Source organism: Mercenaria mercenaria, unplaced genomic scaffold (genome assembly GCF_021730395.1).
Source record: "Mercenaria mercenaria strain notata unplaced genomic scaffold, MADL_Memer_1 contig_4356, whole genome shotgun sequence".
NCBI lineage: Eukaryota > Metazoa > Mollusca > Bivalvia > Venerida > Veneridae > Mercenaria > Mercenaria mercenaria.
This window is the reverse complement of record NW_026462577.1, coordinates 32147-59060: the sequence shown is the minus strand read 5'-3', so window position 1 is coordinate 59060 and position 26914 is coordinate 32147. Positions and strand designations below refer to the sequence as shown.

Here is a 26914-nt window from a genome sequence, read left to right as displayed (position 1 = left end):
AATCGTGCAAATGAGATTTTCTGATGTTCTAAAACGATTAACAATGTTTTAAACCATTAGACTTTGCATTTTCTTACTCCGTAAGGATCATTTTGAGACAGATTTATAACAGTTGCATAATTTGAATAACTTCCCTGCCACCATTTGGTCCATTATTGCTAGTGGCAATGGCTGATGGGTTAAAGTAAAAGGTAAATACATTTTTTTCTGTGGTAACATGTGTCGGCAAGACACTTTTTGTATGCAGTTTTAATGTAACCGCTTCCCTCGTCCTAGGCACTTACACTAGTATTACTTTTATGTGCCGCGGAAGCCCAGGATATAGTACTCCAAAGACGAGTAATTTAATTTCAAGTATTTAGTTTTTATTTCGTTTTGGAATATTCTAAGTAGTTTTAAAAACTCTTATGGTTGCCATTCTTCTGTGACAAGACAGTATTGTGGGGGTATAAGTCACTCCTTTGACATTTCTAGTTTTATAACTCTTGTTTTCTTCAATTCAACAAATTGGCCTAAAATAATGAGAAAAAAATAAATATTTTGATAACAAAGTATTGCTATTACATCTACATTCATATATTGAAACCATGGCGAAAAGAACGTTACTAATGTTACCAGTTGTAACGTCACTGATGACGTCATTTGTGCGGAAAAAGGTATATAACGCAAGAAAAACAGTGATATTTGGTATATAATTTACAAACAAATGATATCTGCAAAGGATTACTGAATATCCTTTATCATGTAACAAATTTTGTAAAGTTTACTGTTTGTGGATGACGAGTTTTGTGCAAAGATCTGACCTTATATAAGCATTGTCTGAACTTTTTAACAAGCTATATCTTTTATATAGGCTTTAAAAGTTACTGCTGTGGGAAGCAATCAACATGAAGTATAGCAAATTTTCCAAAATGAAATTTGTCACATTGAAAACTGGTGTCACCAAAACTCTATGTTGCTAAATATAACAAAAACAAAAGCAATTTTTGTCTGCTTCACACCTGGTAAAGATCAGCCTGAAACGGATGAATATAAACTCTGCTTGAATTATAGAAAATTAGAAGAAACATATCAAGAAAACCCCTTGGTTAATATCTAAATCCACATCTAAACTGAAAGCATCAAATTGAACATACACTCAAAAAGTAACTCTTTACCTTCTTCTACGCATTAGAAAATTCCTAAATATACATTCAAGAAAACTGTTCTGCAATGCCCACAAACTTCCTCATATTGATTACTGATGTACAATTGGGGATGCTTAAAGTCAAAGCTTGCTTGATAAAATACTTAAATAAAGAAAAACGTGCTGCACGTATTATCCTAGATTAACCATTGGATGCACCATCAGAAGAACTATTCAAGGAGCTCAATTGGATTAAGTTCCATGACCAAATTGACTACAAAATTCAATTTCGTTGTATAAATCTTTAAAGGGGTTCAGCCCTGCCCTGATTATCTAAAAGCAAAGTTTACATACTTTAAAACTAAGTCATTACGATTTTTTCACAATAAACTCTTAAATGTTCTAAAATCTAATCTGGGATTCTTCAGGAAATCCTTATTTTATTCAGGACCCAGAATTTGGAATGAAATTCCCCATCAAATTCGATCTGCAGAATAATTAATTTCCCTTAAGATCTCCACCTGGCCTGGAAGTTTTCTAGTAGATTTGGAATGCTTTCTAAATTCAATATTTGTGTTTTCTTCAAATGATTGCATGTTTATTTGTCATTCACGTAGTGAAATATTTCATTCAAACTATTAGTTGTTTTTCAAACGTGATCATGGTTTGACATCCGAGTTCACATTATCCAGTTTCCTCGTTGAAAATTCTGTGAGAAAACTTCATAAGACAATCAGTGCTGCTAACCCATGCTCCAATCCCTCCGACACAATTCGAACAAACTCAATCATCCATAGGAAAATATGATATAGCGACATTAGTCTTGGATAAAATGATTACCGTTGTCATAACGCTGCTTATACTTGCTCTGAATATTTTCCAATCTTTTACACTTTACTCCAAAACTATACAACAACTTCCAACTATGAATCACATGTTTAGTAAAGATGTCACTGAGAAACAATTCCTGTAATTTAAAGTGTTATACTTAACCAAGAGAGCTAGATTAGCTCCTGGACTATGATATATCTTTTTGACAGTTTTATGATTAAATGTTGTGAACTTAGCCAGTCTATATTCTATGTCCAATATCATGATAATTTCAACATCATTCCACTGTGAAAATCTCTAAAATAGACTGGCTTTTGTCTCTATGAAATTAAATTCATCAAAAAAGGAAAACAATAGAAATATATTATTATTAGTCTAGTGGCTAGTCTACAAGAGAGCTTACGTGGTTCTGTAAAAATATTGATCAAAATGCAAGTAATCTTGGACATTTTACACATAATATACTGCTTGTTAATTCGCTACACTATCAAAACGTTTAAAAATTATTGTTTAACTGAGGGGGAAGTCTGTAAGTTTTCCATTAAATGGTAAAATTTCAAAGTACTGAAATGTTTTTAAATTAGCAGTTTTCCTTGAAAAAAAGTTCTTTAAAATCAATTATATTTTATTTATAACCAAAACACTGCTTCCGCATCTGACATTCTTTGGTGGTATACTTTAAAAGAAACGTCTATAACTGAATGAAAAACACCTTTCTTTATATTTCTTAAAGGTGATTGTTTTCTTACAGAAATTCAAGCATTCTTAAATAAATTATGTTATGAGTCTGTTTATCTTTTTCCGAAAGAAATATGATCAAGTTGCTCCTTACGCGTAAATTAATTTGTTTTAAAATACATATTGTATGGTTAAGTTATGTTTCTGACACCTGCGATACTTATATATGTTTTATACTTTACTTTGATACTAACACAGAAATACATGTCAACCGTATCAGATGTTGCACAGCAGTAAAACACAGCCTTGAAAATACCACCAACATCATAAATAACTTTTTATATCCAATATATTCTTATCAGAATCAAAGAAGGGGGTTGTTTGTCAACGTTGGTCACGATGTGTTTAATAAAAAAAATAATAAGATAATTAAAAACACAATAAGTTTGTCTGCATATTTAATATGATTTTGTTAAAAGCGACCCGTTACATCTTCTGTCTATATAATTGACGTAAAATGTATATTTTTGTTCGGGTAGCAGAGTTAAATATCGGCGTATAAAAGGAGCAAGTTTTAAGATTTCGTTATACTTTTTAAAGTTTTATCATTTAAAAGGATGCTACTTTTTTCCATTTTAATTTAAGCAATATGCACGGAAGGTCATTCTTCAATGTAAACCGTATCGAGCCCTTTAATACTTTGTCACAAGCAAGATCTAAATAGGTTAGGGTCTACCTCAGGTGAGCTACTAACGCCAATTTGGGCTTCTTGTGTACACACACTAGGACTAGAAGTGGAAATACGTCTTGCGGAAGAGTTCAGTTGGGCGAAAATGATGGCAAATTATTCTGCAAAGCGAATAATCAACTGAGTTTGTGTATTTGTGTATTTTATAACTGATCATGGCAGTTGTGCAATTATTTTATCAAATATGAAAACACTATTTCTAGATGCATGCACTGCGGTAAATATCACGCCGATGTGATGTCAGAATCATATCGTTGCTATGATTTAAGAATTGCCTAGTCATATTAGAACATTTATTAGATTTGTATACATGAAATGTCAATGATGTCAAAACACTCACTTTGCTGAATTTGACATCTAATTTCTTTGTTTTCTTATTTTGCAAGGATGTTTTGTCATTGGAATGCACAAATTAAAGCTTTCATACAGAAAACAGCGATAAATCTGTAAATGTATTTTAGTTTGAAAGAGTTGTTGCTTCAAGTTACCAAAGCCTTGTCTTTATCCCAAATAATCAGGAAAAAGTTATAACAAATACTAGCTCAATAACATTTTACCATGCAGTAACTGCTTTCTATTAAAGTAAAGCATATTTTTGTTTTCGCACAGTATCAGCATTTTTTGAATAGTGCATAATTGGTATTTTATATTCAGAGTACAAAATTAGTAGATTGTTACGGTCCCTTAGGTATAGCCTCACATTTAAAACAAATCACTCGTCAGAAAGTTAATTCTGGCCTTCCACCCGTGTGACCCGGGTTCGAATCCCACCTCAGGTACTTTGGATTTGTCATCCTCTTTAGTTTCTTTAAGTCGTAAGTGCTCATCTTTGATATGGACATTATCTAGTGCACTTCTATGCCAAAATAACATTCACATTATCATAAAAATGATGACTTTTCGAAGAGAGGTAGTTTTACGGTCCCTTACATATAGCCTCATATTTTAAACTAATCTCTGACATCTGCGTCAGGCTTCGACCCTTTGGCTCAGTAGCTAGAGCATTGGTCTGTACGACCTGGGTTCGAATCCCACAAAGGGCACTTGGAATTTTACATTATAAAATTCTATCCTCTTCAATTTCTGTTATGCTCTAAAGTCATTCTATTTAGATTTCTTTCAGATGAAGTATGGGATTGATATTTTATTGTAATGTTAAATATAGGCCAACGACCGGTCTTCCATCGGCATGTATCAATAATTTTCATTTTACTATAAACATCTCTGATTAAGCTACTGGTCAGAATCGCACCACACTTGGTCAGAATGCATGGACCTTAGACTAGCTCCTAGACTATGATATATCTTTTTACATTTTTATGATTGAATGTAGTGAACTGAGCCAGTCTATATCCCATGTCCAATATCATAGTCTAGTACAATCCGAAAATTCACAAACCTCTTTTTAGGTTTGTTATCAATCAATGTCAATAACTGACCACAGCCTAACTGATAGAGATCAGTGGTTTACTGCCATATGTTTATGCAATTCATTGAGACCATCTGGTAGCTTGGGTTTACATTTTAAGGCAGGGGTCAGCTGAGTTGATATTTTATCAGAAATGAATTTTCATTTCTCTGTATCTTGCAGTTAGATTTGAAAATCTGAAAGATACACTTCCTATGGCTTGTCATAAAATGGACATAAGGAATTAAACTGTAATTGAACAATAAAGGAGTAGAACAGATGTGTTTTCCCCCGGTAGCGGAAAAAGTTAGCTTTTGCGATATGAACGTTTATAGACGGAATGCACAATTTCAATAATATAGTGGTGCATTAATGAATATCCCGGTTCAGGGGCTGAATAATGCATATTGAAGTGTTGTATTTGAAGGACAGTGAAACACAAGTACACCGGGCATATAAATCTGCAATCTTGCTCTGAGAATATTCGGACAATATGCTTACATTTCTTGTTATCCTGTATTTTGTTAGTTAGAAGGTCTATGACCTTTCTGAAAGATTTTATAGCTTTAAAAATGTGTATGTAAATACATGAAAGCATATTTTTTACATCAAAATTATAATTTCTGCAGAAGATAGAAAAGTCTTAAAGTTAGAAATACATTTAAGCTTATAATTCTTGTATGTTTCTTATTTGTGCAAATTTCGCATTTAGCATACTGTATTCTTCAGTTAACTTCAGTTAGTTATCTAATGCTTTACAAAACAAGAAAACCCCATACTTGTATCCTCTTTCGTAAAGATTAGCAGAGCCAAATGTTTAAAATAAAATTAATTGATTTGTAAAAAATATAATGTTAAATAGAGACATAATTGGTTTCAAAATGATTTTGTGTTTTTAGTTGACAATAGTATAGTTTTATTCTTGGAAGGCTTGTTCAGTTTACCAAATACTTTATTTTAACGTCAAAAATGTTTAATACTCTAAATACAAGTAAGCATTTGATATTCGCATACAATATATAGCATTAGGAAGTTAACATTATAACTCCGCCCTTTCATTTGAAAAATGCCACATGCCAAATACAAAATATTTAATGCCAAATGCTAAATTTTTAATCTTAAACATTGAGTCATAATTGTCAAATGCGATGGCAAAACAATACTGTGGAAGGACGGTGCGCCATGCTAATTTCCAAATGCTAAATGACAAATAATTTAATAAAAAATAACATTTAGCATTAAATAATATGAATTTAGCATAAAGTTCTTGGCATTTAGCATTAAAATTGACATTCGGCAATTAGCATGGCGCACCGGCCCTCCATACAAAGCTGAATACTAACATCCTTCAAATCAGACTCATAAGACATAATGCAGATCTTTATTGTATAAAATCAAAGGACAATTAGAATTATTTTTCAGCATTATAGACATCAGATATTTGAAATTTTCGCATTTATTATGAGAGCAAGAATATTGTATTTAGCTATTAGCATTAGATATCTGGCAATAAGAATGGTGCACCAGCCTTCCATATATGCATCGACCTTCAATAGTTTTGTTATTTATCAATTTTGTTTAAGAAAATAAAACTTCTTTTTGTTTGGTGTTGCAGTGACTGCAGTACGGTGCTTGGTCACTGAATAGAAATCATTTTTTTTTGCTGACATTTGTGTTTTTTTAATTTTGGTACAGCTTTCTCATAATTTTGTCTATATCTGCTGTCTCGGTTTTATTAACACCTTTTATATGGTAGCAATCATAATCTTCCTCTTTGCCACATAATATACCAAGCAGTTTCTTTATCGTTTGAATAAACTTGAACTCAACATGTCTTTTAAAATGTGCTTTTGACAATGACATGCTGTAAGAAACTTTTAAAATCCATTCTTCAGTTTCAGAATTTTAATGATTAGAGTAATCCTTTAAATAATATAAACATGTTATTGTTAATAAATACATTTGCAAGATGACCCATCAAGATTTCAAAAGTAGCAGAATGGTTTATTCTAGATGAGAATGGTTCTTCAGTTATCTCCATTAAAAATCAGTTAGGTAAACAGATTTATGATCAGCAGTGTAACACTTGACCACTAGCATGATGTACCAAATTATCCACGGGTAATCTAATAGCCATAGGTGCCAATCATCTCTCTGAGAGCATTTCGGATTGTACTAGACAGATAATTTCAACATCAGTCCTGTGTGAAAATCTCTAAAATAGACTGGCTTTGTCTCTATGAAATTGAATTCGTCAAAAAGGGAAAATATAGAAATATAGTTATTATCAGTCTAGTGGCTAGTCTACATGGACCTATATCATGTTTGTTCAAGTTGTTGAGGTTGGCCCTTTACGGAGCTACAAAAAGAAAAGAAATGTCTTTTTCTAAGAAGCACTTAAAGTATCTTCACTTAACTTGATCTCTAGCAAAAAACTAGCATTATGATATAATGATCCTCTCCCAAATTTATTTGAATGGGGATGCGTGGGACTGCTAGAGCTAAATATTGAATACATTTATTTTAGTCTAACATCTTATACACCATTAAATTGATCGCCGTAAGACTTGTTCTGATGCATCATGATAAGGTCTTCTCCAACTTTTGGTCAATTAAAGGAGTCACAATAGGAAAAAAAGTACAAACACCTTTAAATGACTGCATTGGTTCAGTCCTGTCTCACATTTGTTCAAAAGTTGGCACTAGGTTAAACTTTGGATGCCGTTTGAGCTACAATAGAAAACAAACAAGTTTTCTGATCATAACCTGTTTAATGGATCCTCATCAAACATGGTCAATAGCATCATGTTTAAGGGCCTCTCTCTGAAATTGGGGATCTTTGTCCCTTGTGGATGCCACTAGGGTTAAAAATAGAAATATCATTTAAACAAAGTCTTTTCATGATCCACTTGATAGAGCTTTATTAATCTTGATTTTGTAGCATCATTATTAGATCCGCTATGAATTTTGTTCAAATGATGACACTATCTCTTTTAGGGATTAGGGGTGGGTGGCGCCAGAGCTAGAAAGAACAAACTTTTATACGATGTCTTCTTTCGAAGTGTCAAACATGGTCTCTAGCCTCATTGTTCATATTTGGACACTTGGTTCCCTTTTAGAGGGGCTGCTAGAGCTAAGAATAGAAGTTTCTTTAAGGACGCATGCTAGAATTTGGTGTGCAAATTTTCCCAAGAACAGAATTTCTTCAAACTTTGGATATTGAAGGACACTTATCTAAGAAACAAAACAAATGCAAAAAAAAAAAAAAAATAAAAAAAATCATAGGTCACCGGTATCGAAAAAGAGTTATATGCCCTTGAAAACGGCATTTCCCCTAAAAATGACGTTTTCAAGGGCAGATAACTCTTTTTCGATACCGGTGACCTATGATTTTTATTGCATATTTTTGTTTCTTAGATGATTGTCCTTCAATATTCAAAGTTTAAAGAAATTCTGTTATAGGGAAAATTTTCGCCTATCTCATATACAGGGAATTCTAGCATACGCCTTTAAGTGATGAAATAGTGCATGGATGGAAATATGGGTCTTCCCTGAAAAGCTGGAAAGCCGCCATATGACCTATAAGTGTATCAGTGTGACACTAAACCCAAGTCAGTGCTACAAATAGAAATACCTATATAACATTTTGTCATGAACTGCTTATCTTCATAAAACTTTTTCATTAGCATCTTTGACAGTAAACTGGTAATCGAATCAAATGTATGTTTCATTTATACATTTAAAACGATAGTTTCTATTTTCTATCAGGACATCTGGAAGAAGGACTTTTGGGGAAGCAAGATTCTCGAAGTTCCTAACAATTATGCCAAATGTCATATATGTATGATAAACCCTAAAGGTAAGTCATAGAGTGTTATATTTGTAACAAGGTTAAACATTATATTTGTGTTAAAGCATGTGTATAGATACAAATATTTTCAAAATATGAATTCTTTTCACGAAGACAAGTTCTAGATATAATCTAACTATTATCCAGACTCAAGTACCAACTCAAGACAATACATTATTCATATATAGTGGCTATTTCTTTATTATTCCCCCAAATTTATGTGCGGGACATACAGCGATGCTGCTGTCTGTACGTACGCTTGTCAGTAGCTCTCAAACTCCTCACACACTATAAGTTTGATTTGCATCAAACTTTCACAGAATTACTAGCTTGATGTGAAGATGATCATAAAGGAAGGAACTTTTGCTGTGACTATTTTCACCGCTGTTATGGTCCTTTCATAGTTTTTTTATTTAGAATATAGAGAAAAATTCTGTGTATCTAATTATTAAAATTTCCACAGATAAAAGACCTTGATGAAAATAATTATTGATTATGGACTTCTTTCTGTGAGTATTTTTTCTAGAATAAGGGCGCTTTCATAATTTCACAAGTTAGGCTATAGTGACTAAATCTGGTTTGTTCAACTCATCGTTCTGTTTTTAGCTCACCTGAGTACAATGTGCTCGGGGTGAGCTATTGTGATCGCTCACCGTCCAGCGTCCGTCCGTCCGTCTGTACACACTTTCCTTTAAACAACATCTCCTCTGAAACAATTTGATGGAGGTCGATGAAACTTGACCTGAATATTACTGGGATGATCCTCTTCCAAAGCTGTTCAAATGGTTCCGCTTGATTGTTCATATTGGCCACCAGGGCTAAAAATAGAAAAAGCTTTATACGACACCTACTCCTAAACGGCTAGCCTGATTTTGAAATAATTTCATAAAAATGGTCCTTATGTAACCCTCTACCAAGATTGTTAAAACAATTTTTTTAATTATCCTCCTAGCGTCAAAATGGCCCCGCCCTTGTTTACACAGACTTATATAGAGAAAATTTTCTGGTCCAAAAACCATACGTCCTAGGGCTTTGATATTTGGTGTAAAGCATCATCTAATGGTTCTCTACCAAGATTGTTCAAATTATCCCCTTAGGATCAAATATGGTTCTGCCCTGGGGGTCATATGGTTTGCATAGAATTATATAGGGAAAAACTTTGAAAATCTTTTTGTTAAAAACCACAGAGCCTAGGGGTTTGATATTTGGTATGTGACATTATCTAGATGTCCTCTACAAAGATTGTTCAAATTATGTCCCTGGGATGAAAAAGGCCAAGCCCGTGGGTCACAAGTTTTACATAGACGTATAGGAAAAAATAATAATTATTGTCTTGAACCACAAGACATAGGTTTTTGATATTTGGTTCGTAGCATTGCTTGGTGGCCCTCTACCAAGATTGTTCAAATTATTACCCTGGGGTGAAAAGATGCCCCGCCCCGGGAATCCCAATTTTGCATAGACTTATATAGGAAAAAATCTTTAAAATCCTTCTTGTGTGAAATTACAAGACCTAGGCCTTTGATATCTGGTATGTAGCATTGCCTTATGTTCACCTATCAAGATTGTTCAAATTATTGTCCTGGGGTGAAAAAGGCCCCACCCCCGGGGGTCCTAAGTTTTACATAGACTTATGTAAGAATTAGTTTTGTTAATTTTCTTGTCTGAAAGTTCAAGGCCTATGCCTTTAATACTTGGTTCTTAGCATTGCCTAGCGGTTCTCTAATTATGCCACTGGGGTGAAAAGAGGCTCTGCCTCGGGGGTCACTTGTAATATGAGTTATATAGGAAAAATACTTTAAAAATTTTCTGATCATATTTTCTAGACTGTTTTATTATAATAGCCTGCTGAAATAATTAGTATTCACTTGGCTTTGACCTTGACCTACTGACCTACTTTTATGGGTTTTTTTCAGGATAGAGCCTTGAAATTTGGATGGCAAATACAGTTTTGCACAGCAGTCTTAAAAATGACTTGCAGCGACCATGATTGTGACCTACTGACCTAATTTCTTAATATTTTAGCATCAGTTTGACATTTGAAACATGTAGCTCATATTACTCAGGTGAGCGATCCAGGGTCAAAGTTGCATAAATGCACAAACTTATCTGAATATAACCATAAAGGATGGCGCAGTATGTGGGGGAATCACAAGCTTAGTTTATTTTTCCTAAGTATATGGAAACTTTCCTTACTTAAATTATTGTAAGCGTCAGCCTTTGGACCTTGGTTCCAATTTTGATGCACATTATCTTTGTTATTACTTGATGGCTCATTTTTAGACTTAAAGTGGTTATTCCTCATATCATCACCCCAATCATGTGCCACAAGGGCCATAACACTTGCACCAAAATGTCATGAACTATGTCCCTTTTACTTGCTTGTCACAAAGTTTGTTAACGCTACTTCTCCATCACCATATATGTATACATTGCCTAGCCGAGTTTTAATGTTGCTGGCATTTTACGGTTCAGTGATTTCAGCAGAGATTTTTTAACCAAAAGAAAAAAAAATCAAGAAAAAACACATCATCAAAGTTGAAAATATTTTGGCTACTTCTCTCAAATTAATGGAATGACTTCCATCAAACTTCACAGCAGTGAAAATGAGCCAAGCGTCATTTTGCATATTGTCAACATTTTCCAGTTTGATGATCTTCAGCAGAGTTATAGCACATAATTCATCAAATATCATGATATTTTTGTCACTTTATTTTATTATTGAGCCAAACCTGACGAGTTACAAGAGAAACCCTCATTATGCATATAGTCGACATGCGCCTGTTAAGTGGTTTTCAGTGGAGCTATGGCCCTATATTTGTTGTACTTTTTCTTGTCTGGGCAGCTGCTGCAATATAACCAGAAGAACTACACAAAACTTCAAAAAAAAATGATCATTGCTAAGCCTTGTTGTTCATATCACTGACATGTTCAAATTCATGGTTTTGCCGCAAACTTATGGCTCATTATTTGTCTTTTTTTTTTAAATTAGCCACCTATAATATAATGTAGGTATATTCCAGTTCAGTGATTTTCAGACGAATTATGGCCCATTATTTGTCAATCTTTATATTATTTTCATCACTTGCTGTATAAAATTAGGCTAAATTTCACCAAACCTCGCGAGTGATAATATGATATATAGTAAAGTGCATAGTATGGTCATATTCTGATTGAATGATGACCCTTGATTTGTCAAATTCTTTTAACTGAACTGTTTCTCCTATACCATTGGTGGTAATTCAACCAAATTTAACAGGAAACATTACTGTTAAATCCAATTGTGTAAATCATTGGAATATTATGGTCTAATGATTTTGACTGGGGTTATGACCCTTAATTGGTGATATTTTATAATTTCTTTGTGGTTAGTGGTGGGATACATACGTTTTTCGTGAGAAAACAACCACTTTGTACATTTCAGATACTAGTATCTGGAGGCATCAAACCTTGCATGTGCAGCGTAGGTTACTTTCGGACGATTTTTCATAAAGTAAATGGCCCTTTGTTATTTTTTCTGTACATGTATATATGGTAAAGCAGTATCTAATGTCTTAGCAATTACTTGCCAGATTTCCATCAGACCTTGTAATATAATAATTATCAGTACCAGACTTATTATGCAAAACTTGTTCCATTTGGATGTTTTTAGCTTGACTATTCAAGGAATAGGTAATTTAAAAGCTGTTTGACTCACTCATGCGTCTGCGCCCTTGTCTGCATCGCCATCGGCACCCTGATTTGGCACCCTATTTCGATCACTCTATGTCCATCATGCGTCTGTCCGTCCACTGTTATAGGTCAGTGGGCCAACAGCCAAATAGCCATTTTAAGGGGCCATCAATGACCAACAGTGGCCCCAAATAACCTTCTGGTCAACCAAAATTTCCCTTTCGGGATCAAACCCTCTACTTTCGAACACATTGGGCCATTTCTTAACAAAACATTCTCTTTCTCCCTTGAAGCCCTGTGAGTCATTTACATCAATAAACAAAGAGTCATGACCCCCGAGTCAAAAACTTCCCTCTGTTTACCTCTGGGCTAATAAAATGGCCTGTAAACCCAGTTTAGCTACCCTGACGCCGTCCGTCCGTCGTCAACATTTGTGTTAAAAGCGACATCTCCAAAACCACTGAATGGATTTTGATTGGCATTGATGTTGCATAGTTGGTCACCTACCAAAGTTGTTCAAATGGTCAGCTTGGTTGCACAGAGGGGCCGACAGTGCTAAATTAGAAAAATCTTCAAACATCATCTCCTTCTTACCTGATGGTCCGATTTTGAAATAATTTCACGCAAATGGTCATTGTGTCACCCTTCACCAAGAATGTTCATATTATACCGATTCGTCTATAAACATGGCTGCTAGAGGAGGGCGTGGTCATTTTTCTCTATGTGTATAATAGTAGAAACTATAAAACCTTGTATAAAACTGCTTTCTCGATCTTATAATAATTTTACAAATGGTCTTTGTGTGACCCCATGACAAGATTGTTCAAATTATTTTGATTCTTCAAAAACATGGCTGCCAGAGGGCGTTGTCACTTTTCCCTATGTATGCAGTGGAAAAAAAAATTCTTGTGTGAAACTGATGGTCCGATTTTAGAATAATTTTACTCTAATGGTTTTTGTGTGACCCTCTGCCAAGATTGTACAAATTATTAGGATTCGTCAAAAACATGGATGCCAGGGGGCGTGTTCAAGTTCAAATCTGGGCTAAGTAGTGTCAAATACTAGGTCACCCGGTTAAATCAAAGGAAAAGTTTGCGAACACTCTACAGGCTACAGATGTAAACAAATCTTTACGATTCTTGGGCAAAATGTTTTTTCTTGATGATATCTAGGTCAGGTTTGAATCTTAGTTATGTGGAGTAAAAAACTAGGTCTGTTGGTCAAATCAAAGGGAAAGCTTGTGAAGGCTCCGAGGCCACAGTTGTGACTTAATCTTTATGAAACTTGGTGAGAAAGTTTGTCTTCATGATCTATAGATCAAGTTTGAAACTGTGTCACGCAGGGTCAAAAGTTAGGTCACCAGGTCAAATCAAAGAAAATGCTTGTTTACACTCAAGAGTCCATGTTTTTTTTCCAATCTTAATGAAAATTGATCAGATAATTTGTCTCCATGAAATCACTAGGTAAAACATGTTTACACTCTTGTGGTGTGTTACTCAGGTGAGCGGCCAAGGGCTATCTGGACCCCCTTGTTACTTCCTTGCCCCAGTCTACTTCCAAATAGACATATTATGCCCAGTGAGGTGGAGCTCTTGTTCTCATTTATCAAAATCCATGGACGTTTGAGGATTGTCATTCTTTCAATGTTGGTATGTAGATGTAACACAGCCGCTGAAGTATTCTAACTGGTGTAAAAGACATTGTACACAATATTTTCTTCAGATATTTCCGAAATATGATTTCATTTGGACAGAAGCAACTTTATTTGTCTTGTGTAAATTCTCACAGTTCCTTTTTTCATTGAGATTCTTTTTCTTCATTGAGAGGAGAAGGGGCCTACAGCTGTTTATGGGGGTTGGGGAATAACTAGATATTTTTGAAAAGTGAATCATAAACTTGGTGCAAAACGTCTTATTGGAAACTGCATGATTGGAAAAATGTTTTCTTGTAGAAAAATGCCTGTTAAAGGCCCTCCTTCCCTGAAATTTAAGTAAAAAGCCCTGACTCTTTAGAACATGACTTTTCAACTTGCATTTCAGCGAGAGAAACATCAATGACGCAGAAACACGCAGCAAACTGTAGTCAGAAAATCGAAGTATGCATAGCCTGCGAAAAGAACTCTTTTCTGAACCCAATCACATGTTACTGTGGAACAAAGTTAACACCTCTAATAGGTAATATTGTTCTTGCAGAGGCTTCTTATTCAAGACGCTTTCCATTTTACGCAATATTTAAAACAAGATATTGCATCAAAATGTATGGCAAGTTGAAAACCGGTAAATATCTTGACTGTACCTGTACTCTTTCTCGTAATGTTGACTTTAAGGAACTAGAAAATAACTCTCTATAGGTATACATAATTAGAATGGAAAGTATGTTATATATTACTAATCATTAACATTTAAATATTAAGGTAGTAGATGTGGTGCATTGCTGGTAGCAGGAAATGATACTAATAACAAGTCGATGGCAAAAGCACTGGCTAAAGATATAGAGGAATTGAAGAAGTTGATTACGTCACAGGCTCCACGTATAATGGGAATAAGGTTTGTTTTTCAATTATTCAGGTATTTGTTCATTGATAAAGATGATGGTGCATTCTTATTACCAGATAATAGTTTTGGCGTTGTCTGACTGTCCTTTCAGAGTTTATACCCTTTAACTGATTTGTTTTATCCTTCTGCAACTGTGTCTGGATAAAGGTCATACATAGAGTTGATATTTGGTATGCGTGTTTGTATTTACTCATACATGTATCTACATATTTGCAAATCTTTGAATATCAATATGGTATAATCAGAATTAATGCCTTTTAATTCAAACTTGCATTGTTTTGTCACATTGAGTGGATTTTTTGTGTAAGTGATTGTCACGATACTGGTTATATGGCCCAGGGAAGTGCCTACGCCTTTAGTATCTTGAACAATGGTTTGGGTCCAATCGCTAAGGTGACTATATCTTAGACTAGCTGACAAACGATGTAGAATGTCATTTGTTAAAACGTAGAGCTGGTGAGACCAAATATCTCATATATAGAATTTTCCTCTGGCTACCTTGCCTAAATGATTCGTGTACCAATGATTCGTAAATGATTTCTTATTATGAGCTAGACAATTTCAGGGATCAGGCAAATCACTAAATGTTTCAAACTAACAATTATTAATTAGCTCAAACGCCTATAGGCTGGAAACTATACTTGACTGGTCTTTTTGTTGAAGTTCCCGCCAGACAATGTCTTTGAATCAACAACATACGAGTCCTATCGCATAGATGCTCGGCCTCTGTCCTCTCAAACTCTATAAGATTGCCCTGACTCCTGGATGCTCAGCGCCTATATGCTATCATATGTAGCATTCAACTACCATATAGGTATTATCCCCGATGCCTTGGCTGTACTTCGCCAATAATGCTGAACTGTCTATACGCTGGAACTCTCCTACTATCTCAGTAGATTACCAAACTCTGGGTCTCTGTCTCAGCTTCCCGATGCTCAGCCTATATATGCTATCGTCTATAGCATTCAATTACCTTTAAGGTTAAACTCCTATGCGCTGGCCCTATAGCTCGAAACCTTATCGAAATTCTGCTACTCTTCTTTAGTCTAAGAACTTCCAAAGTCTTCTTTTTAATAATTTATCCGCCCTGACAGGGTAACTGCAATAGTCTCCTTCTCAAGGTACTGGGATAAATTATTAGTTGAATCCTCGATGTGTCTTTTTCAACCGCTGGATACCGAATGAGCTCTCTGTCATCCATCTACATATCTATACCCCAGCAGACGTGCTATTTTTAGAACTTGTTTCTGATTGGTCATAGCGTTTCACAACGAGTACTTACTCTATCAAATATCTGGTTCCCTTTAACTTTTGTATATGACCTAACGTGTGATGCTGGGACCCAGCTATCCACATAATGAACCCAAATCAGCCACAAATGACCCAAATTCTATTATTTACAGCATATCAACAATAATTATAGCAATGACAACCTTAAAAGGGAGTCAAGCACTATCTGTGCTTATATGTTACGTTATCAATATGTCAAATATACAAATTATTCTGACAGTGATAATGCTCTGAAATTAGTAACAAAAACACTTTTTATATGTTCGTGGTAAAAAAAGGAGATGTGTCACGGAACAGCATTGTCTGTCTGTACGATAACATTTTCTACAGCTTTTAAACTTTTCCTGATGACTAAACACCATTTAAAGGGGATCCGTATTGTTTTTTTTTTGGGCGGGTTGGGGGGGGGGGGGGGCGGGGCGGGGGGGGGATGGGGGCGGGGGCAGAAGGTCAAAGGGCAAGGTCACAGTGACCTTGAGACGGACAATGGTTTCAGGACTCTGAAGTAATAAAGTGTAACAGCTAAGATTTATACCTTTGCTGAAAGTAGAGAAATATTTCTTTAAATTTTTGGGTCAGTGGCTACAAGTTCACAGAAACCTGATATTTTTAGCTTGGCTGTTAGTAGAGCTATTGCACTAATCTGTTCGTTGGTGTCAGCATCTGCATCAGCGTCCACATGCCGTTCCGATTTAGTGAAGTACTGAATATAAGATGGTATCTCAATAACTACTTGTGAAAATGGATGGGAACTATACACACCTGTTCACTGTGCATATTAAACTTGTTTTTACATGTTTGCAAGATTGTGTCCTATTCACGACTTGGAATTATTTTGGTTGTTTTGTTTGTAAGCTGTTTTTTACTGTCATCTTTTGGGAATGGATTTAAACTTCACACAGGTGTTCTTTTTATGATCTGTCATGTAATTTTGCGCAGTTCCATAACTCCGCTTTGCATTTTTACAAAGTATTGCTCCTGTTTTGACTAAGCCGTTTTTGGCTAGGTTTTGTATGGAAGCTTGTATATCAGTACATATCAACATTTGAGAACTGATTGAAACTAAGCACTCATGTTCACTGTGATGATCTGACATGCAGTGAACAGATCCCATAACACTTTTTAATGATCTCTGAATAAAAGGGTATGATGTCTGTCTGTCCGTCCTCTTTTCCTGCTTCACTATCAAGAGGAAAGGCGCATATTGTCCCTATGCTTGGGAGAAGTGGTTTTTCACCAAGTTATTGCACTTTATTTATTTAGCATTAGAATACTATAGAAAATGTTTGTGTCTGTGGTATTTGTCAGCAACTACTGATTGAAATTTGTCCAAACTTCGTAGGAAGCTTCAATGTCAAAAACGGACATGATTTTTATACGCCCGAAGGGACGTATTTTGTTATACCCCTGGTGTCCGTATGTCCGTCCGTCCGTTAGCAATTTCGTGTCCGCTCTGTAGCTCTTGAATCCCTTGAAGGATTTCAAAAAAACTTGACTCCAATATTCACCATACCGAAACAACGTGCAGAGCACTTGTTTTGGATGTCTTGCTTCAAGGTCAAGGTCACACTTAGGGGTCAAAAGTTATATTAGTTTGTTTCGTGTCCGCTCTGTAACTCTTGAACTGCTTGAAGGTTTTCAAAGAAACTTTGCACAAAAGTTAACCACGCCGAGATGACGAGCAGCTTGCATGTTTCGGATGACTCGCTTGAAGGTCAAGGTCACACTTACGGGTCAAATGGCATGTATGACTTTGTTTTCTGTATATTGCTCTGCATAACAGTGCATAACAGTGCTCTAGTTTTTATTTGGCAGATCCCTTTTTTGTTCACTTACCATAAAAAATTGAATTACTTCCTTTTTATGTTACTATAAATAGCTTATTTTGAAACTTCTTTATTATTTTCTATAGGGAAAAACCGAAATCACTTTTCTGTGGTACAACATGGATGCTATCTCCAATCGATAAGTGTATTTTGACATACCTTTGCCTGGAATGGATTTTTCGTGGACTTAGAATATTTTTGTGGGACTTAGAATTCTTTATATGAATTTCTTCCCTTTGTTGTTCCTGTCCTTTTGACTTCAGCAGTCAACTTCTTTAACTTAAGCTCCCATCCTCTGATATAACCCTTCGGGCGTATATTGTCCGGCTTGGTGGAGCTCTTGATATTATTGGTCACTAGCTGATTGAAAACCAGTTTGGCGGACTATAGGATTGCGCTTTTCCACCCCTCATTCTGTCCGTCCGTCTGTCAGTCTGAGATAACCAGAGAACATTTATTGAGGACTAAGGACTACAGGTTACGGTAAATTCTATTATTATTATTTCCGTACTGCCTACTTGGTATTTTCTGTTGTTTTGGGGTACTTTATAACAAAAGGTCTGCTTGTTAGAATATCCGTCATAATTCGTGGCCGGAGCATAACTTTATTGATCGCGGCCCCTTATGAATGATGGACCCCCACCCTGTTCTCTACAACCCAGATCCCCAACATAATAACAGAAAAACACATTTCCAAAAAAAATAAATAAAAAAATGCTATATATAAAAAAGATAAAGGTATGTTACTTTACGGCCAAACATTAAGGAAAAATATATATAGCATTTTTTTTTTTTTTTTTTTGGAAATGTGTTTTTCTGTTATTATGTTGGGGATCTGGGTTGTAGAGAACAGGGTGGGGGGTCCATCATTCATAAGGGGTCAAAGTCACACGCCGATTGCCTGTGGTTAGAATCGAAATAATAAGTCCCCAAGTGTGATTTATCGTAGAATAACCCGAGTTTTTCGTTCTTATGCGAAACAATACATCACTCAGGCCTACGACCTTCGTGATATATTCTTACGCATAAGAACTCAAAACTCAGGTTATTCTACGATAAACCACGTTTGGGAACTTATTATTTCTTAAATATAACCAGTCTGGCTACGTTGTTACACAAACGTGATACCAATTTAACTATTTTTTGTAATATTTCATTGTTGGATATATACATTTTATGTTTTTAAAATTTAGTATATAAATTTTGAGTAAGCCAATGTATCATCACTGGGAACAATAAATAACTTTGGCTTAACGATCAAATCTTAATAACGTTTCTTAATGTCGTAAAATTTCTTTAATGGAATTTATGCATTATTTTACTTTATTTTCATGCACTACTAAACTTTCTATCAGGGCCTTACTACAACTTATAACATAACTGTCAGTGTAAGCCATGAGAAAAGTGTGCATATTGTATATTGAATACAATGAGATTTAAACAAATGTAGGTCATATTTTGTCTGCCTGATCAGTTGTTGTTTAAAGGACCTATTTGATTTTTCTTTCACTTTTGACCAATGTTTTATATTGGCTTCAGTTTATTGGTCAATTCAGAGTTGTTCCCCTTAGATTTTCTTGGGTAGGTACCATCTCTATAATATGTAGGTAAGTGCTGATGAGACGATTTCAGAGTGTACACTTTTTCATACAATGCACAATTCTTACCATACCCGATTCAGTAATCCGGTAAAATAGTCACAGTCAGATGAGCATCATAGGGCTACTCAGGCCCTCTTTTCCATAACCTCCGAGCATGAAAACTTGCTGTGGGTCTAAATTTTCCAAATAAGCCCTGATATTTCAGCATTTTTTTAAAACATTGATCCAAAATGCAGACTGTTTTTATGTACCTATCAATCTTATATTGATCTTCTGTCGTTTTCTTTGGATTCTTCAGTTCATCATTTATCCTCATAAACCCCAGTGCTAGTTTTTAAATGGCAAATATCAAATTCTTCATTTATTCTAGTGAATCATACAGTTTTAACACCGTCTTTTTCAGCGAGGACAAAGTCTGCACAGTTATACCGAGTATTCCAGATAATCCAGACAACCCCAAATTTGAAGAGGAACAAGAACTGTGGCCGAAAGCGAAAGAACATATCAGACACTTTAGTAGAGAAACAGAAATTGATACATTACTTATTTATTTCTCCTGTCATGGTGCAAGCAACATGGGTACTGGAGATGCAAAAAATCATAATGTCTTTAGGCTTGGGTCAGCTTCTGATAACATTACACTAGATCAGTTTGAAAGTGAGTTGGAAAGTTTGGAAAATATTGATAAGCTGATCATATTTCTAGATCGTTGCTTCCCTCCACTGGTACGTTTCAAGAAAAGGGACAGAAAATTTATTCAAATAAATGCTTGCAAACAGGACGAAATGGCATACATCACAGATTCTGGCAGCGTTTTTACAAAGTACATTATTCAAGGATTGAAAGCCAATTCAGAGAGAAAGAAATGCTCCGACAGTAATTGTCAGCACTGTGACGCCTACTGGTCAAACAATTCTGGTTCTGATTTCATTTCAGTCTCGAGTCTCTTTGATTATGTCAAGAAACACATGGAGGCAATAAAAGGTCCGCTACCTGTCTCTACATTGCAGACAGATATTCCGAACATTGCGTTCTACACGGATGAAGAGGTCATTATAGAATTTACATGTGATGAAGAACAAAAACGAGTACCACTTGAATATCTTCAGAATATGGAACAGCTTCAGGATACGCTGTACGAAGCGTTCAAACGTAAATAAGTATATTTCAATATTACCTTTTCAGTTTCAGTCAGATAAATAATGAATGAGTTTACACAACTTCTTCGGTTATATAGTTTCTTTACTTTCCTTATTTATGCGAAAACCATGACAGACTTGTCACAGTCTTAAGGTACTATTCACAGTCTGCGTGAAATTATTACAGAAATGTTTTTATGTAACACCACACACTTATTCGCTCTGATGAGCAGACTTGCATTTCACTGGTTGAATAACTTTACTTTGCTATTTTACAGCATTATGCCTCCTTTTTTCGACTGGGTATTTTTTAGTTTAGTTTTTGTATCTCGGTACCAACCACTTGGAATGGATTGGAACTTCAGACACTGCCATACATATGTTTTGCTTGAATACAAAATTATTATTCATTTTCGACTTAGCAATTTTGGTTATTTTTGTCAAGCCCGCTTGCGTAAGCGAGGACATAAATGACTGTTCGTTGTATGTGAGTGCGTGCGTCCGTGTGTGCGTGCGTGCGTCCGTCCGTCCGGATTTGTTTGACCCGACTATAACTTTGACATGTATGGAGCAGTCTCTTTTATATTTAACATGAATGTTAATCCCACTGAGACGGAGTGTTATGTGTAAACCGCAGGTTCCTATCTCAAAGGTCAAGGTCACACTTGGAGGTCAAAGGTTAAATTCAATAATGACTCTGTCCAGAGCAATTTGTCTTCATGCATGGAGAGATTTTAATGCAACTTGGCTCAAATGTCCGCAACTATGTGACGGAGTGTCATACGCTAGAACCAAGACCCTAGATCTAAGGACAAGGTCACACTTACAGGTCAAAGTTCAGATATAAAAATGACTTTGTCCGGACTTTTCTTTTTCATGCATGGGGGAATTTGATATAATTTGGCAAAATTGTTCGCCATCAGGAGACAGCTTGTCATGTGCAAGAACCTATAACTACTTCCCTTTGTTGTTTCTATCAATAGCTTATATTCTAACGTGTTTATTATTGGTCGTAGGGAAAATCATGACCTCTTTTCTGTAGTAGAATATGTATATTACATTCAATTTTGATGTGTATTTTGACCTATCTCTACTGTTAAGGATTTTTGTGTGGACTTAGATTTTTTAAAGATTTACTTACCTTTGTTGTTACTATAAATAACTTATATTGTAACTTTTTGCAATATTTTTTTATTTGGCATAAGCATTTGCCTCAATTAGACATGGTGTCATGTGCATCTCCTAGTCCTTTTGACAGCTGGCGGGCTCGACATGTTGCCCGTGGGCATCTAGTTAAAATAAGCTGGTATTTTAGTACCTGATGATGGGAAGAACACGTGTCCAGTGTGATGAACTGACATTCACTATACATGTTTCATAACCTGGCTCTAAATAGTTTACAAATAATGCATTTTTTTCAACTTTCATTCAACGAACTTTCTTTGATGATAATCCTGTTGAATAGTTGATCATTGCTGTCCTCCCTCAGATCTTGTACAGATATGAAAATATTGAGATTAAGATATTATTTGTATACATGTAAATATTGTTTTCTTTGACAAACAGAAGAGATAATTGAAATTGGATTCCACTGTTCATAAATAAATTGATAAACAGACGCCTGGAAACAGGGTAGTTGACTGGGTATCGGACGGCTGGAATGCAGGCTCCGTGTCCGGCTGTTTATCTGCTTAGTTCAAATGACTGCATTTTTGAGATCATATGCAAAGCGCGGCTTTATTGATATCCTGCGGCAATGTTTGTGTCCGTTCCATATATTTTACTGTCCAGAAGGAACATTTGAAAAAATGGCGCAACTGTTTGACACAGTGTGAAGGAATGCATATTTAAATGTGTATATCCGATGCCAAGGGTGTACGTTGTGATCAATAATACCACTCTATATCCTATATGCCACATGAACAATAGTTTCATTAGTTGTACTTAGCATATTTCAAGTCAATGTAGATGCTGTACGGTGAGGTCAAAGACTATGTAGTCTGCTCAGAGTCTGGAAATAGTATGTCCTACATGTAGTTTGTGAGCAATGTGCAACAAAAACAAAACTGATATAGGGCTGTACATGTTATTCATTGTACCTAGCATTTGAGCTACGGCAGTATTGCTCTTATAAACATGGAGTTATTCAGAAATACGTGGGTAGTACATACATGTACCTGTCATATACAATTTAAGACGTTAATAAAGATTACATTTGTATATTCATGTACCTAACTTGTAATGCTGTCCGAAGGGGAAGCATATAGCCGCCGCTAAATCCGTCTGCCCGTCCCGCATTTCTGTCAGGAGTATTTCTCAGCAACTACTGGTCGGAATTTAGGGAAATTTCAAAGGAAGCTTTACAATTAGGAGGAGGTGTGCATTGTTCCATTCGGATGACTTTTTACCGCGTTATTGACCTTTGACGATTCAACAATAGTATATTATAGTGAAATTCTTGTCGGTAGTATGTCATCTTTGTGTTCCGGTCGTATATGTTTCACAGAGTTATTGCGCTTTAATTATTTAATAGTAGTATACTATATAATTATATGTACAACTCATAGCTGTACTATCAAGAGGTGATGCGCATATTATCTTCGTGTTCCATTCGGATGATTTTTACCCAGTTATTGTCATTTGATAAGAGTAGTAAAATATAGTAAAATTCTAGGGAGTATTTTTCAGCATCTGCATGTTAGATTTTAGTTATACTTCATAGGAAGGTTCATCATCAAGTTGAGGTTCGGTTGTTTTATACCGAGTTATTGCCCTTTGATTATTCTTCAGTAGTATGTTAGCGATTGTCCGTCGTCCGTCGTGCGTCAATATTTTCCTTTAAACAATATCTCCTCCTAAACCACAAGTTGAATTCTGATGAAACTTCACAGGGATATTTCTAGGATAAAATTGTTTGAAAATTGTTCAAAGAATTGAATTCTATTCAGAATTGTGGCTGCCATGTCAACCGAAATATAACTTGAAAACAATTCTTGTCCAAAACCACAGGTCCAAGTGCTTCGATATTTGATTCGTAGCATCATCCAGTGGGGATCTACAAAGATTGTTCAAATTATTTCATCAGGGTCAATATGACCTCGCTCTTTGGGATTCACATAAACTTTTATAGGATAAATTTTGAAAATCGTCTTGTTCGAAACCCCATGGCCTTGGGCTTTGATATTTCGTATGAAGCACCATATAGTAGTCCTTTGCAAAGACTTTTCAAATTATCACCTTTGGGTTAGAAATGGCCCAGCCCTGAGGGCACATAGTTTAAATAGACTTGTTTAGGGAAAACTCTTAAAAATGGGTCTTAAACCATATGGGCCAGAGCTTAGATATTTAGTATGGTGCATGGTCTAATGGTTCAAAACAAATATTGTTCAAATCATGACACTAGGGTCATTATATGCCATGCATGGGAGTCCCTTGTTTTACATCGACTTGTATAGATAAAATCATCTTGTCCAGATCCATAATTCCCAGATCTTAGATATTTGATATCTAGTATTGTCTAGGAGTCAGCTGTTAAGTTGGTTCAAATCATTATCCTGGATGGCAAAATTGACTGCGCCCCGGGGTCAGTCGTTTTATATAGAGCTGACCTACTTTCTTCTTTTTGAAGTTACAGCATAGAAATTTGGACTACATATATAATTTTGATACAGATTTCAATACTTACCTTGGATAGCTTTTATCATGACCTACTTTCTTGCTTGTTTTTGTGTCCCCCTTGAGAGGTGGGGCACATAGATTTGGTCTTGTCCGTCCGTCCAAAGTTAGTGACGCGCCTAGCTCAAAATGTTTTTGATATAAATTAATAAAACCTTGCATGAGTCTTTATCATGATATGAAATTGCGCACCTCCTATTTTTCGTCTGATTCCGACCCCTATTTCTAGAGTTATGGCCCCTGAAATAGTAAAAAATGCACATTTTTACCTTGTGACACGCCTAGCTCAAAGAGTATTTAATAGATTCATGAAACCTTGCTTGAGTCCTAATTATGGTATGAACTTGCGCACCTCCTATATTGCATCTGGGTCCGCCCCCTATTTATAGAGATATGCCTCCTGAAATAGTCGAAAATGCACATTTTCACCTTTTGACACGCTTTGCTCAGAAAGTGTTAAATATAAATTTATTAAACCTTGCATAAGTCTTTATCCTAATATTAACCTGCGATCGTTTATTTTTTCATCAGGGTCAGCGCTCTATTTTTAGAGTTATTGCCCCTGAAATAGTGAAAAATGCACATTTTCATCCTTACTCAAAAATATTACATATAAATTGATTAATAAAATAGAGAAAAGTGGAGACTTCACAGGTCGCTCAACACAACAAAAAGGAAAATGTTACAGGCTCGGTGTGATTGCGCCTGTTCTTGCAGGACTCTTTATCATGATATGAACTTGAGTACTTGTCTGCTACACACCCTCTTTTCAGAATAATGGCCCCTGAAATAGTAAAAATGTACATTTTCACCATGTGACGCACCTAGCTTTAAAAGTATATGACATAAATGGATGAAAACTTGCATGAATATTTATCATGATATAAACGTGCACACCTCTTAACTTTTGGCTGGCTCTACCCCCTATTTTTAAAGTTATGGTCCCTGAAATAGTTGCAAATGCAAATTTTCACGTAATTATGTGCATAACTAAAAACGGTTTTTATGTAAATTCATGAAACCTTGCTTGAGTCTTTATCATTACGTGGCATTGCACACTTGGCATTCTTCTTGAGTATATTAGTGCTTATTACAGAGTTATGGCCCTTAAAATAGAATAGCCGAAATAGTAGACTTTTTTATGCTCATAACTCAAAAGGTATATGGCCTAGAAAAATGAATCGTTTTCATAAAATGTTTGTTGAGGCTTTAGCCCCCTTAAAACTGCAAACATTTGAATTATTGCTCCTAACTAGTGACAAATGTGCTTGTGGGGGCACATTCTGTGTCCAACAGACACATTCTAGTTTGAAGACAGAGCTTATATGTGTAACTTTTGATACAGATTTCAATACTGCACTTCAATATTCTCAACCCTGACCTGCAGCCCTGCTTCCTCATTTTTTGTAGCTACACCATTTATTTCGACCACCTATATAATATTTTAAACAGATTTCAATATTCATCTTGAGTAGTCTTAATCGTGAATTACTGACGTATTTATTTTTGAAGTTACAACAAAGCAATTTGGATCACATTTATATAGTTTGATAGAGATTATAAAACTCGCCTTGAATAGTCTTAATTATGACCTACTAACCTACTTTCTCGTTTTTGAAGGTACAGCATAGAATTTCTGACCGCATGTTTCATTTTTGATACAGATTTCTACATGTTACCCATCTTGAATAGTCTCAATCTTGACTTTCTGGCCTACTAGTGGTGTGATGGTATAGTATAGAAATTTGGACCACATGTATAACTTTTGATACAGATTTCAAAATTTATCTTTGATATTTTTAACCATGACCTACTGACCTACTTGCTTATTTTTTTAAAGCTACAGCTAAGATACTTTGACTGCCAGTATGATTTTAATAGGTTTCAGTAGTCATCTTGAATAATCTTTATCATGACATACTCATCTACCGAATCTTGAACCACGAGTTTTTTTTTTATTCAGATTTCAAATATTATTGCGAATAATCTGGTTAGAACTACACCAAACTTGATCATAAGCATCCTGGTATGGCCCACTTTTAGCCGTTGGAATGAGGTTTCAATGAGATTTTGCCCTTTAAACTAATTATGTCCAGTCAGTGAATTCCACTTCTTTTCTTTTAATATTCAAATTTATGGGAACATCCATCCGTTTTACTTTCAAATATTTTATATTTCTTGTTTATTTGTTTTTCCAGGGGACAAAAGCACGACCAGAGTCCGAATTCAAAGAGATACCTATAGGAAAGATGATAGATTTGTAAACTGTGAAACTCTAAAAACTGTTATGTCGGCGTGGGTCCGTAGACAGCCACTGATAGTGACATTTGAAACCTCGCTGTCATAAAACGAGAAATATTAACGCAGTCAAAATCGCACCATGTTCAGTATTCTTCAGTTGAGCTGTTGATGTAGCGGGAATGTTTATTCTGACCCCAAGAATGTAAAACTTTTCTATTCATTTAGATATAATTTACAGTACCGGAAGCGGATTCGGCTATAACGAGATGAATGA

General features: G+C 35.4%; 1 protein-coding gene across 1 annotated transcript; it reads left to right on the top strand.

Annotated features, from left to right (window-relative positions):
* The first annotated feature begins 587 nt into the window (after positions 1-587).
* On the top strand, positions 588-20745 carry LOC128553820 (uncharacterized). The gene is made up of 5 exons (XM_053535007.1): positions 588-656; positions 8560-8650; positions 14353-14487; positions 14727-14859; positions 19989-20745. The coding sequence occupies exons 1-5, from the start codon at positions 588-590 to the stop codon at positions 20743-20745; spliced, it is 1185 nt and encodes a 394-aa protein (XP_053390982.1).
* Positions 20746-26914: the final 6169 nt, after the last annotated feature.

Bases quoted from the DNA above. Each gene is read 5' to 3' on its own strand.
- LOC128553820 (XM_053535007.1), top strand. From the start codon at position 588: ATGGCGAAAAGAACGTTACTAATGTTACCAGTTGTAACGTCACTGATG. The intron at 657-8,559 runs GTATATAACGCA...ATTTTCTATCAG, and splicing joins CGTCATTTGTGCGGAAAAAG to GACATCTGGAAGAAGGACTT. The intron at 14,488-14,726 runs GTAATATTGTTC...TTAAATATTAAG, and splicing joins AAAGTTAACACCTCTAATAG to GTAGTAGATGTGGTGCATTG.